This window comes from Gloeophyllum trabeum (genome assembly GCF_000344685.1).
Source record: "Gloeophyllum trabeum ATCC 11539 unplaced genomic scaffold GLOTRscaffold_00017, whole genome shotgun sequence".
Taxonomy (NCBI): domain Eukaryota; kingdom Fungi; phylum Basidiomycota; class Agaricomycetes; order Gloeophyllales; family Gloeophyllaceae; genus Gloeophyllum; species Gloeophyllum trabeum.
In genome coordinates, this window is record NW_006920426.1 from 599,281 (window position 1) to 611,874 (window position 12,594).

Below are 12,594 nucleotides of genomic sequence, written 5' to 3' on the forward strand. Positions count from 1 at the left end.
GGATCGCCCGAGGAAGGCAATGCTGCATTCGCCCTTGTACCGTGGCGGAATCGAGGTACGACTTTACCGCAGCCAAACTAGCCAGCGTGAGGTGAAATTGGGTGCCTGTGGCGTTCTATTCAAGATTCAACGGTATGACGTGTACGCATCACAATGTCATCGGTAATCTGCCATTGAGTGGTAGATGCTACCAAATGTTCATCAACACCCGCTCATATCATAGCCCGGTTGCCGTAGATTAGCTCACCTGGTATGGAGCTCACTGAAACAGATATACTGCTCTTGGTGCACCTGTACCAAATGAGAACCGAGGCGTCGGTGGCAATCCCTGGGACAGAGTGTCTAACTGGCCGTTGACATATGCAGTAACAAAGCCTTCACGAGAGCATTCCTGCGAAAGCGTACCTGAATATCTCAATGCAATGTATATGAATAATACGTCGTCGGGTGCAGTGCCATCCAGAGTCATTGCGAGACTTGCACGGTTCGCACTCCGGATAATGCATTCTTGTCGGTCGAAGACACGTTTGGATGCGCTTTTGTGCCTGGATCAACTTGACATTCGCCAGCGGTAGTGCCATGGGAAGTCGCTAACGATGGCCGTGAGCACTAGGAAATTCATGTCATTTTCCATAGGCAGCGTTGGAATGGGAGCACGGGTATAATACGCATCGGCTAGCTCCGGCAAAGTAGCAGTTGACGCAGCGCGCGGACTATATAAGTCGAGAGCGAATACGGATACTTATTTACTCACCAACATGTTCACAGCGCACTGTCTTCGAATCATGTTGCTCGCTCTCGCTGGCCTTGCGCTGGCAACTCCAGCTCCGGTGACTACGGCAGTGCTGCCATGCTGTACTTGCCCTCCAGGCCCTACAATTGCAACCATACCAATCGAGGCACACGCCATATCCCGGCATTGTCAGACCTGCGCGTGTCCCCTATAAGGGTACGCTGGAGATATGAATTAATTGCGACGATGGACGATAACATAAACGGAAATTCGTTTTCAGCTTACACTTGAAAGCCATGGGCCGCAAACAGTATCGAGGGGTTATGGGGAGAGGATTGCCTGAGAATAAAGAAGATTTACAAGCACGCACCCGTCCGTTGATTGCAGAGTATCCGCAGACGCTTGCTTGTAATTCTATACTATTCGACCGTATGAGCAGAGTACCACTATCGAGCGTGTCAACAATGCCGGACGAACCTGTTGATAGACTACGCACCAGCGCGGCAGGGGACGTGTGATCGTTCTGTTGCGAACGACTCGCAGACTCGCAGACTCGCAAGTTGCGTTAGTCTTTGGCAGAATCCGCAATGGGAAATGTCATGGTTGGCCACAAGCTCAGTGCGCCCATGCGTCTCGAACCCCCATCGATCGACACTTGCGAGAGAATCCACCTGCCGCAGATACGCTGGCCCGAGTTCTCTCAGGTCCGTGCTGGTGAAACACAGTGTCAGTCATTCTTCACGCACTAGCGACTAGTCACTTCGCACCGTAGGTCCATCATAGTCGGAGATATCAAAGGGGACCAGTCAATCTATAGATGCCTCTCTAGGTGCACTTGCTAGGGATATATATAAAAGCCCGCCAGCTCAGGTAGAGACTAAGAAACAAGAACCACACAAACATGCTCACCACCCGTCTTACGCAAATACTGCTAATCGCCATGGCAGGCTTCGCAGCAGCCTCCCCGGCATCCGAAACACCAGTACCAACTTTGCGCCCCTGCTGCTGGTGTCCTCCAGGCCCTGTCCGAGCGGGACCTCAGCCGACACCAGTCATTATCCCGAACTGCCGGCCGTGTGCATGCCCGTTATAAGTACGTGTCATCGGAAGATACTTCAGGAGAGACGGCGACTGACTGCGTAAACTGCTCACTAGCTCAGATTGCATCGGCTTAGGGACGGGCGGACAATTGCGCTATATGCGCATAACTGTCATACGTGTGGACGAGGGACCCTGTTTATAATTTCAGGCAGAACGCGGATCCGATCTTCCTTACATGCCAACTAATATCCCGTGTCGAAAATCTTCAGCTGGTCACTGGCAAACGATTCCTGCCAAAGTCATGGCTTGCAAAGTAGACATACCGTGTACCATGAGATGCTGTCGGGAGACGAGCTCTGAAGCGAATCATGGTTGCCGCATAGAATGTCCACGTCCAGTGGTCGAGATGCAGCAACATCCACACATCTTCGGCACCTTTGACAGTTGAATGGAGTGGAAGCAGGGAGATTCGTTAGGGACCACCCAGAACCAGACAGGAGTCGGCGTTACGCACAAGACGGTTAGAAATAGAGGGTGTAGCAGTGGAACAGCATGGGATGGCGCATAAACGCGAAACGTCGATGAAAGAGATCAGACCTCGTATAAAGCATCACAGACCATACATAGCGCAAGAGAGAAGCAGAAAGCGGGAAGTATACCAGAATCTCCATCGTATAACCACTGTTCTCAGATTCTCCTCACTAACTTCTCCCTTCTTCAGATCAGTGCAAGGGCGTGGAGGCAGGAGGAGAGGGGGAATAACGGAGAAAAGACGTCGCCTGCTGTTTTCGCTCCGTGTTAGCCCCACCGGAGAATATAGATGCCTCTTAAATCCATCCTCAATAAAATGAATGCAGAGACCTCGCGTGTACGTCGTGGTTCTAGAAGTCCAAGTTCAAGATGCGAGTCCAATCACAGTCGACACGAGCGTTAGATTCCGAGGACATGATTTTGCCGCCGTGTATGACACATCGCCTTTTCTGCGCCACTTCAGACTTTGCAAGTTCTGAAACCAGCCGTACAGGCGACGTATCATACAATGGATGAATTGATAGAGGGTGAAGTGTATGGCGGTCAGGAGACAAGTTGACCGCATAGTGGTGACGGCGTCACGCAATCAATAGAGGGGCAGGCATTGACGTTGGTGAGTGGCATCCCAAGGCACTCGTGCGCTGTGGCCAAGACACCAGCTAGCGAGTGACCAAGAGTATGACAAGGGTACTGGTCCATAGAGCCCAAAGCACTTATACCAAGTGTCTTTGACACTCCTCAGTAGTGCCGGAGGCACGCATCTGGAGTGCTAAAGACACTTGCCCGTAGTGAGTCTACTAGTGACAAAGGCACTTCCGGTGAGTGACCAAGGCACTTGTCCGTAGTGCACAACGTTAATACACTTATAGCAAGCGTCTTGGACACTCCTCAGTTGTGCGAAAGACACCCATCCGAAGTGGCAAAGACACTTGTGCGTAGTGCCCGAGGCACTTGTTCGTAGTGGCAAAAGCACTCCTCGGTGAGCGACCAAGGCACTTAGAGCAAGTGTCTTGGACCCTCCACAGTAGTGCCATAAGGCACGCATATGAAGTGGAAAAGACACGCATCCCAAGCGGCAAACACACTGGTCCGTAGTGGCAAAGGCACTCCTTGGTCCCGACATGTGTGATCAAGGCACTCAGAGCAAGTGTCTTGGACGCTGCTTAGAAGAGGCAGACACTCACGCGTAATGGCAAAGACGCTCATGCATACTCACATACAACGCTGGCGGCGCTTGGCACTCAGACAACCGTGCCATACAACGTACGATGCCGGTCCACCCCACTGTCAGGTTGGGCCACAAACACGCATCTATTGACGGGTAATCTATCTACTAGTGGTATGCACGACAAGCGGAGAGGAAAGCGAGAGATGAAAAATGCGAGATATAGCTACAGATGGAGGGAGAGGAGGGACACGCGCAGTCAGCGATCCTGGACGAGACGAAAGACATCCGTAAATGCAAACGTGAACGCGAACCGAGGCCTACGACGATACAGGGGTATGAGTACAGAAGGGTAGGGGGGATATTAGCGACAACGAGATGAGAGGAACGCAAGGAAGACGAAAACAAGGAGACGAGGAAGCCACCCGCGATCATAGGTAGACCGTGAACTTGAGCTTCATATCCTTCCCCTCGCCCACGGGCTCGCACTTGACGCGCTCCATGTTCTCCACGATATAGTGCGCGCCGCAGTTCTCGATCTTGCTGCGCGTGTGGCTCGTGCAGACGGCGATGACCGTCGCGCCGCTCGCGACACCGGCCTTGATGCCCGACGGCGAGTCCTCGAAGACGACGCAGTTCTTCGGGTCGAAGCCGAGGCACTCGGCGGCAAGGATGAACGGGTCCGGCGCGGGCTTGCCGGCTTTGAGGCGCTTGTCGTCTGCGGTGATGGTGACGGGGGGCGGGGTGATGCCAACGCGGGTCATGCATCCGTAGGCTGACGGGAAACTGGTGAGTATGCGATTCTATGAGCCAAGAAGGACCGGCAGACTCACCATATGTTTTTGCGCCGGACGTTGCGACAGCGTAGCGTCCCTCGGGGATACTACTGATCATCTTCTTCACGCCGGGGAGGATCTTGACCGAGCGGTCGACGCTCGCCGCCTCGAGCTGCCACGCCTGCAGCATGTGCTTCGCCTCCTTGCTGTCCGCCGCGATAATCTCCTGGTGGTCCTCCTCCATAATCGGGTCCTCGAACACCGCGCTCTCGCTCTCGGGGAGCGCGCTCATCGTGAGCATGTTGTTCAGGCGCGTGCCGAAGGACGGGCGGCGGAAGGACTGGGTGTACTGCGACTGCACGGTCGCGAAGGGGTTCGGGCGCTGCGAGACGGAGAAGGACGACGAACGCGAAGGCGGGGCGGAGCTCGCGGGCGTGCGCGACAGCTCGGGGGTGGCCGCGCCGGAGGAGAGCGGAGTGGAGACCATGGGCGTCCAGCTGCCGGGCGTGGACGGCTGGGAGCCCGGCCCGTGGAGGTTGTACGCGTCAGCGAAGTAGAGGATGGTCTCCTCGAACTGGCGCACGGCGTCGTCCATCTCGTGCTTCTTGATGTCAGGCTTGAACTCGGCGAGGTTGTCGATCGCGCGCTTGCCGTGGGTCGCGGCGATGACGTGCTTCGGGTCTTGACCGATGTCCTTTGCGACCTTGCCCCAGGCAGCCTCGACTGCTGCGATAGAGTCGGTTAGGGTGCCATCCTGTCAACACACTACCGCAGTTAGCGATCGGTCCGAGACAAAGGATAAGTAAGGAATGATGGGAAGGATACACACCATGTCAAAGAGGACGGCGTCGGCATAGAACGTCTTGACATTGTCGCTCGAGGGAGAGGCAGAGCGGGTCGAAGACGGTGAGTTTGAGAGTGGTGAAGACATTTTCAGACAAGAGTCGAGTGGAAGAAAGGAGTCGTTGGTATGTTTCGACGATTGTCTGTTTGTTGTTTTTCCATGGCAGGCAGCGCAGGCTTATATAGCGACAGAGGGAGTGTGACGTCAGGGGTTATGAAAACTGGATAAAAGACAGAAGTGTTGGAGCAGCGAGCAGGTTAGCGGCCGAAGACAAAGGGCGTTGTGGTCGCAGGGAGCCCTCAGATCGCATATGCACACAGGAGCCCGAGGGAGCGGTTCCGGAAACTTCCCGTGCATCATCGCCCTCACCGAACGCAACGCTGAGGGGCGCGCAAACTTGGCGTCTCTCTGATCTTTCCTCCTTTGGACGACATACCAGCCCATCGATGGACGCACTCCTCCCGGAAAGGAAACTGGCGGGCGTTAACCCGTTTGCGATCACTTGCAATTTGTAGTTGGAGCACCCGCCGTTTATCGGCAGAGCAGATGTTTGACGGGGGTTGCTTATCCGAATGACTCCGGTAGCTCCACCAACCTAATCTCACTCATGCCGTTCTATCTAACGACGTCGGCATTCAAATTCCAGGGTGCGAACTGCACGCAATCAGATTGCATGTATATGCTCGGACAGTCTTCGCTGCAAGTAGACCCAATGGCGTATTCAATGAAACTGAGGCAGGAACTGTTCAAGCACCCCGAGGTCATCGGCTACCACAAATGAAGTCACAAATCCCGAAAGGTGGATTACATATCGGGCCAACGGAGCTCAGGGGAGATTGTGGCTGTACAGCTTCGCGAAGCTCAGAAGCCCGGCGTTTGGCGTAACGCCGCTCCACTTCCATACTCGTCATACCCGCCGCCAGAGACGCTGCCTACAAACGCACAGGATCCGCTGCAGCCTGCTGGCGTTTCCGTCACATGGAGGGAAGGTATACTGAACGCCAGCTTGTGTGACATCTTGACAGGTAGGGTGCGGGCTTTGTTGTAGCTCGCATTCCTTTGGGGTTTCACCGCTCCACCCGCACGTAAAGATGGGACGAACGTTTGTACGTTTCTACGTACATGTGCGTTTTCGTGGTACGATATCAGTCCGATATCGAGAGGAAGCTGCGTTGGTTGCGAAATAACAACACGGCTCCACAACATCTGGGGGAGCATGATGAGTTGGCACTGTGATATCGTTGCAGGAGTGGAGCACAAGTGCTTTCATCTGAGTTTCCTGCACTCCGCGCATTTCACGACGACAACAGAAGCCATCGTCTCGTTCCCATGTGATAAATCCTCCGACGGCGCTTTTTGAGCCAGTCATCTCAGATTGGGCATAGATGAACGACAGCGCGGTTTACAACGATTTGGAGGATAAGGGGCCACCCTCGAAGTCACGTATGGACTAGCAACTAACCACGGTCGGTTATATCGGCGCATCACACGCTTTCTTCCCTCCAATCTGCGCTCTCCTGGCAGATGACAAAGGCGGGGGGAATCAGGGTACGATTGTGTCCTTGTTCGCGAAGGGAATACTGGTCTGCATGCTGAGGGCGTCTTCGAGGACTGATGCTGTATGCGCTCATGACTTGTGTTGCCGACCTTGCCCGCAGTTATCCCGCCCGTCGACGGTCTTGGCTGCACGCACTTACTTCTGTGTCGCGGGAGTCGGTTTCTACTGGCGTGCGACTCGTATCTTCATCACCGCTATCCTGGCGGCAGCCATGTGCTGTTTCCTTCATTTCCGCCCTCGGAGAAACAAGGATCGAAGTAATCAGGGCACACTGGCAGCGGGAGCTTGTGCTAAATTTGAGGGCTACTTCTTCGGTAAGTCTACAATCTACGGAATGATCGCTCGTGGCTAAGATGAATAGTCGGCGACGGCAAGTTCCTATTCCCGATTAATGCGTGAGTACCTCTCTTGTTTATCGCTCTTTCGACTTTCAACCCGTAGAAATGCTCGTCGACCCGCCTACTGCGGGTGAATAGCGAGAACCGGTTTCGTATGCAATCCACAGCACGACGCAATGCCTTTGACATGACGCGATTCCCGCCCCAAACAGGAAACAAACCGCCTTCGAGTCGGCGTCTGTCGCCCCGTGATCATCGACACCGACAGCACCGAGCAGATCGGCACAGCCAAGTCCCGCCCACCCATACATACGTTCATCCCTTATCTTCGCACTCACCACGCCGGCATCGCCATCCCATTGTCTCTCGCCTCCCAACCGCAGAATGCCATTTACCATTCACCGGCTCATATCCTGACACGTCGGACCATAACCACATTCATCTCCCGTCGCCAGCGTATCTCGTCCCACCTCTGACAACAACCCATTCGCGAAGTCCCCCTCGGTCGATCACGATCGACCGAGGGAGGTTTCGAATGCGGTGCCAATTCATTTCCGATTGACCACGAGACCAGCAGTGCATAGATGCTGTGAACACCACGAGACATAGGTACGTTATGCTACTGTATTTCTCGGTCGGGACAAAGTGAGTGTGGGTCCGATATCTCTCACTCTCAGAGTGAGTGAAATGGGGTACATAACATTCAGATCGTATTGAATACTATAGATATGAAGCTCACATCCAGGTGACAGCCGTCTACGAGACCAAGTTCTCATGTTATAGCAAGAAGCAAAGCACGTACGTACCTTAGAGACGGTTCCTGGTGCACCGAACACACGCTAGCATCCGGCACCGGGCGCAGCACTACCGCCCTCCATCAGCCTTCTGATAAATCAACCAGCTATCGACTCACCAGCAAGAACTGCGGCAAATAATGGCCACACTCCTCGCAGTTGTCGCCGCCAGCGCGGTACCGCCACCTTGGGTGTGAGCAGTCGTGGTTATCTCGTAGGTAATCCACGGCCTGCGCGACGCGCTGGCGAAAGAGGGGCACCTGTGCCGCCTGGGCGGGCCTCCCGAACTCCGCTCGGACCTGCGCCTGCGCGCGGTCTAGCAGTCGCTCCTCGTCCCACTCCCGGCATTTGCACGTCTTCCAGCGCGCCCCGCAGAGGTAGCAGAACTGGGCCCTGCACACGCACGTCCTGATCATGAGAACGCGAGGGTTCACGTTGATGTGAGTGTGAGTACTATGGAGGGGTAAGGCACGCAAACGCACATGTGGTAACACCCATGCGCGAGCTCCGTGAAGCGGTGGCACACCGGGCAGCGCTGGTATCCCTCCCTTCTAGCAAGCTCGAGCATCGTCTCGTCGCCAAAGTCAGGGCGGCACTCCCCCAGTGGGTGCTCGAGCGCCTTGCACTCCTTGCACACCCTTACCGCGCACCGGTAGCACGTCACAGTACCGGCGCCCCCCGCCGCGCCGAGGAAGGCGGAGCACGTCGCACGCGGGCAGTACAGCCTGTTCGGCGTGTCGTGCTCGATCTCCTTCGCGCGATACTCGAGGGCCTGTTGCGATGTCAGGTGCGGGCGCGCGAGGTCGAGCGGGATGGGTTGTTTGCAGCAGCGCGCGGGCATGAGGCTTTCGTCTTTGGTTGCCTGGAGGAAGAGCTCAACGAGGCAGTCAAAGTCGTAGTGGCTGCATCATTCGGTTTGTTAGCTGATCACAAGGAGTGGTTGGCAGCACGCACTGCCCACAAGGGACCTTGACTGCCTGATCGGAGCCGACGGAGGTCATGCAGATCACGCACTCGAACTTGATTATATTCTGCACTGCTGTAATTATCCTAGAGGAATATGAGGTTTGAGCGCGTATATCCAGGCCAACGTCCGACCAACCTTGAGCTGGACGCGATACTCGTCCCTTGTCCATCACTTGACGACGTTTGGGATCTAGGTGAAATCGAGTGCTCAGAGACCTCTTTGGTCTTCGGTTGCTGAACAGGCGTCGGAGTTCTTGTGCTCGTCGCCGACGGACGATAACCCTCCCCCGGCGGCTTTGCTGCAGGCTGAGGTTGCGGCTCTTCTTGGGGTATCTCTCGGCCCTGCGAGAGCGCAACCGCCAGTTCATGGTCACGACGGGCAATTGCCTCCTCTCGCAAGACCTCCTCCAGGATCCCCGCATCCGCGTCCAGCGCGGCATCCATACTCTGCGCGATCTTCTGATCTTCAAGGCAGCGCCGCATCGCCTCCAGCTCCGCTCTGTATATGCTGTACACGGTGTCCCCTAACCCGGAGTCGTCGCGGGCTTTACCTTTGTCGGTGGCTTCCATTGCTTCCAGGTCCTCGAGTTGGAGGGAGATAACAAGACTCATGAAGTCATTGTTGTCGCCCTCGTCTTCGAAGACCGCAAGCTCGCGAGTCTGAGTTATCACGGACGTCGATGTCATGTTGCAACCTGACAGGACCGGCCTTGGTGGCGGCGGGGTGGAAGGTAGGCTGCAGTGCACCCCAGCGCAACGTGGACCTTATACCACGGGATACGCCGGGTCTCCACAGCTTCAGGAAACTTCTTTTCTTCATAAAGCTAGCGATATCAGCACTCGCAGAGAAAGAATACAGCGTACGTATCCGACACGGAGGTCAAACAAGGACTCGGGTCGAACAATTGTCTCTCTTAGATACCCTACAACCGTTAACATTTCTACTACTTATGAGAGAACATTTACAAATGATGCATTGCTTCATTCATGCAGGCTATCACACGATGAAGAAACTTTTGCTCACCAATGGCGCTCTTATAGCGCAATGTGGCCGAAGGGATCATGGCATGTGCGGGTCTATTCCTGGACTACACCCAAACCAGTGTAGCCGTGGAAGAGGAAGCGGTGACGCACAAGGTCATGAGATTGAGAACTAGGGTATCACATCGAACTGGATCCGAAGCAAGATGATGCAAACAAGTTGGGGACACAGCAACAATGAAGGAAGAAATGACGCCTTCAGGATACGGATGGCGGGCAATTGTAAGTCGAGGAAGGGGGTCGTGGTAGGGATACGAAGGATATTAACGACCTCTCTGTCGTGGTCCAAGGAGGGTGGGCATGCAGGGATGACGTTGGAAAGTTCCGGTCCGTCTGGCCCGGATTCGTGCTTCGTGTTCGTCTGGTCCCCGACATGATTGATGAGTGGTCATGCGAATCGACTTCAAGATGAGCGCATTGCGACGGGTGGTGTAGTACAAAGTTTAGTGATACTGCATGAACATTGTGATACAACAAGATATCTAGTCAACAAGGCTGACTGCCTGCAATGACAATCTCTGACTACGTACCCTCGTCTAGCAGTCCCATGAAGGTGGGAAATCGCACGAATATCAGGACTTCGAAGGCAGCTTCGATTTATCCAACTTGCTGAAAATGTCCCCGTGGTACTTGGCCAGTGAACGACGATAGCACTTGAGGGCTCGGGGCGCGTCGCCCAGCTTGAAATATGCATGGCTCAGGGTGGCTAATGCTTCGGCCGCAGGTGTGTTACCCTCTGGGCGCTATATGAGGGTGAGCGGCAGCGCTACCATCCTGCTGTAAAGCGACGCACTCCTTCGCATAAACGGACGACTTTCTCGCAGGCATCTACACTCTTCTGGTAATCCTTGATGTGTAGGTATGCCCCTGAAAAATCCAAAATCAACTGCGACTCCTCGGGCAGAGTCCAGGGACATACCTCCCAGAGCAACCAAGATCGAGATATCGTCGGGAGATACCTTCCGCGCCTTCTCGAGATGCCGGATGGCAGCCTTGAAATCTTTGTTCTTGTACGCTGCCAATCCCGTCTTGCGCTCGCGCTCTATGCGTTCAGCCTCACCCGTCTCCGCCTTGGACATTCGTGTATGAGGAATAGTCCGCGTTGCTATCGCGGTGAGACAGTGGACGATGGTGCGGTCGATAAACTATGATGACGGGCATCGGTTATGCAAGAGATCTATTGGTGCCGTGCGTGTCAGTCATATACGTCAGATGGGGCTGGGGCTCCAAGGACCGGTCTAGCATCGATATCAACGGGATGTCCTCGGCGCATGACGTCTGTCATTGTAAAGTCCGAACGGATCACTTGAACAGTCCCGCGGCTTATAGACTCCGACATATGGACCGGACATGTACATCCTCCCGGTGAGACGACTATACACCCCCAAGCGTTATATCGAAACTGACGAACGGGGATGGTGTGCAGCTGGGGCTTGAATGAAGCGAACAGGTAAGCGGGACCCGCGTGCGATCCGTCGATTCCATCACTGCTCAGGTGAGTGCTTCGCCCGAGTGCTGCTGCCGGCGCGCAGTAATATAGAACTCGGTCCTTGGGAGATCCCTGCCGGAAAGATAATCACGCACGAGAAGTCACTTACTAGTGAGAAATGTTGATTGCGGTGGAGTTTCGGAGGCATGATAGAAAGCAGTTCATCCTGGAACTGAGACGATTTTGGGCGACCGGGTAAGGTGGCGACATAGGTTTGACTCCTTTCGCATGCCTCCAGAGGAAAGTGAACAGTATAGCGACTGGACAGACCTGAATAGGTTTAGAACCGGGAGTGCCCGAAACTCCTCACCTATGCAGGGGCGAAGTTCTCGCTTCATCAGCTGCACACGACCAGCCGCGATGTGCATCGTGCTTCTCGGAGGGAGCCACTGCTTTGTCAGAATCCGCCTGGAGGCACATTGTGGTAAAACGAGCGTCCAACTGCAAACAGACGCTTGCTTAGCTGGCATCGCTACACGCTGCTCTGAGGTAGAAATCAAGTCAAGATGTTGTTTCAATCAAACGATACAGTGCCAGTGTGAGCCACGTCAGCAGGCATTTTATCTAACCCCTCCCTCCTTTCTTGGTCCTTCTTGTCTCGGGGAACGCAGAAGCCATCCCCTATGCATGCGGTCATATCGCGGACCGTAGTTCAGTGGTAAGAGTTCGAGTCCGAGTAGAATCCACGAGCTAAGTAGAGCTGGAAACATCGTGCGATAGGATAGTCCCTCGAGATCACGTCCCAATGGCAGAATCTGAGCTATCGATATCGGAAGAGGATCATTGGGCTTTCAAAGGTCATGCCGCCGTGAAGGAGCGACACGGAGGTCAGTAGTCCGCAAGTACGCATTTGGACTTGGATGGAATAATTTTGCGATTCCTTCATGCATTCCAGCCTCGTCTCTCGTGAGTGCGAGCTGAAGGAACTGCTAACTGGTTGGGTGAGAATCCTGGTTAGTCGGGATTCGGACGCGGTGCAAGGCGAGGCGCATACCCCACTTGTACCGCGATTTGCAGTTCCAACAGGTTCACATCACATATGAGCTTACATGGACTGGTATATGATGCATTGTAATGTAATCACTGTATGAATTGGTATGATCATATGTGGATGGTAAAGAAAAGGTGCGGGTGGGTGGGTTAAATCGAGGTAATATGCCTGCGTCTACTGTAGGAACGCTTCGTCGTCGGTGAACGTCGTCGTCGAGGTCAGGAAGTCGAACGACGAGAAAACTGCTCGAGCACTGCCGCTCGGCTGGACGCTACTGCCGGCCTCTCTCGGCTTCGCTAGAGCTCGTCTGGCACTGCCACTATTCCA

At 54.5% G+C, this 12,594-nt stretch overlaps 5 protein-coding genes across 5 annotated transcripts; all 5 read right to left on the bottom strand.

Moving 5' to 3' along the window:
• Nucleotides 1-175: 175 nt before the first annotated feature.
• On the bottom strand, nt 176-1,169 carry GLOTRDRAFT_112563 (uncharacterized protein). Its single transcript, XM_007872365.1, has 5 exons — nt 1,019-1,169; nt 755-954; nt 406-675; nt 248-346; nt 176-187 (listed from the first exon to the last, which is right to left on the bottom strand). Exons 2-3 carry the CDS (start codon nt 918-920, stop codon nt 551-553), a joined length of 291 nt encoding a protein of 96 aa, XP_007870556.1. The 5' UTR covers nt 921-954; nt 1,019-1,169; the 3' UTR covers nt 176-187; nt 248-346; nt 406-550.
• A 2,732-nt stretch (nt 1,170-3,901) lies between these two features.
• Nucleotides 3,902-4,364, bottom strand: GLOTRDRAFT_49352 (HAD-like protein; the record flags this gene model as incomplete). The annotated part of the gene is made up of 2 exons (XM_007872189.1): nt 3,902-4,245; nt 4,304-4,364. The coding sequence occupies 2 exons, from the start codon at nt 4,362-4,364 to the stop codon at nt 3,902-3,904; spliced, it is 405 nt and encodes a 134-aa protein (XP_007870380.1).
• Nucleotides 4,365-4,697: 333 nt separating this feature from the next.
• GLOTRDRAFT_18134 (uncharacterized protein) lies at nt 4,698-5,000 on the bottom strand (the record flags this gene model as incomplete). The annotated part of the gene is made up of 1 exon (XM_007872183.1): nt 4,698-5,000. A coding segment is annotated over one exon (303 nt), but the record flags the coding sequence as incomplete, so codon positions are not given.
• Nucleotides 5,001-7,721: 2,721 nt separating this feature from the next.
• GLOTRDRAFT_141244 (uncharacterized protein) lies at nt 7,722-9,433 on the bottom strand (the record flags this gene model as incomplete). Its single annotated transcript, XM_007872366.1, has 6 exons — nt 7,722-7,742; nt 7,793-7,825; nt 7,900-8,188; nt 8,263-8,682; nt 8,735-8,830; nt 8,883-9,433. 6 exons carry the CDS (start codon nt 9,431-9,433, stop codon nt 7,722-7,724), a joined length of 1,410 nt encoding a protein of 469 aa, XP_007870557.1.
• Nucleotides 9,434-10,140: 707 nt separating this feature from the next.
• Nucleotides 10,141-10,866, bottom strand: GLOTRDRAFT_141245 (TPR-like protein; the record flags this gene model as incomplete). Its single annotated transcript, XM_007872367.1, has 4 exons — nt 10,141-10,239; nt 10,318-10,530; nt 10,581-10,654; nt 10,707-10,866. The coding sequence occupies 3 exons, from the start codon at nt 10,864-10,866 to the stop codon at nt 10,360-10,362; spliced, it is 405 nt and encodes a 134-aa protein (XP_007870558.1). The 3' UTR covers nt 10,141-10,239; nt 10,318-10,359.
• Nucleotides 10,867-12,594: the final 1,728 nt, after the last annotated feature.

Coding starts and splice junctions, on each gene's coding strand:
- GLOTRDRAFT_112563 (XM_007872365.1), bottom strand. CDS start 920: ATGCCGGGATATGGCGTGTGCCTCGATTGGTATGGTTGCAATTGTAGG. Junction 676..754: donor AGTGCGCTGTGAACATGTTG/GTGAGTAAATAA, acceptor TGCCGGAGCTAG/CCGATGCGTATTATACCCGT.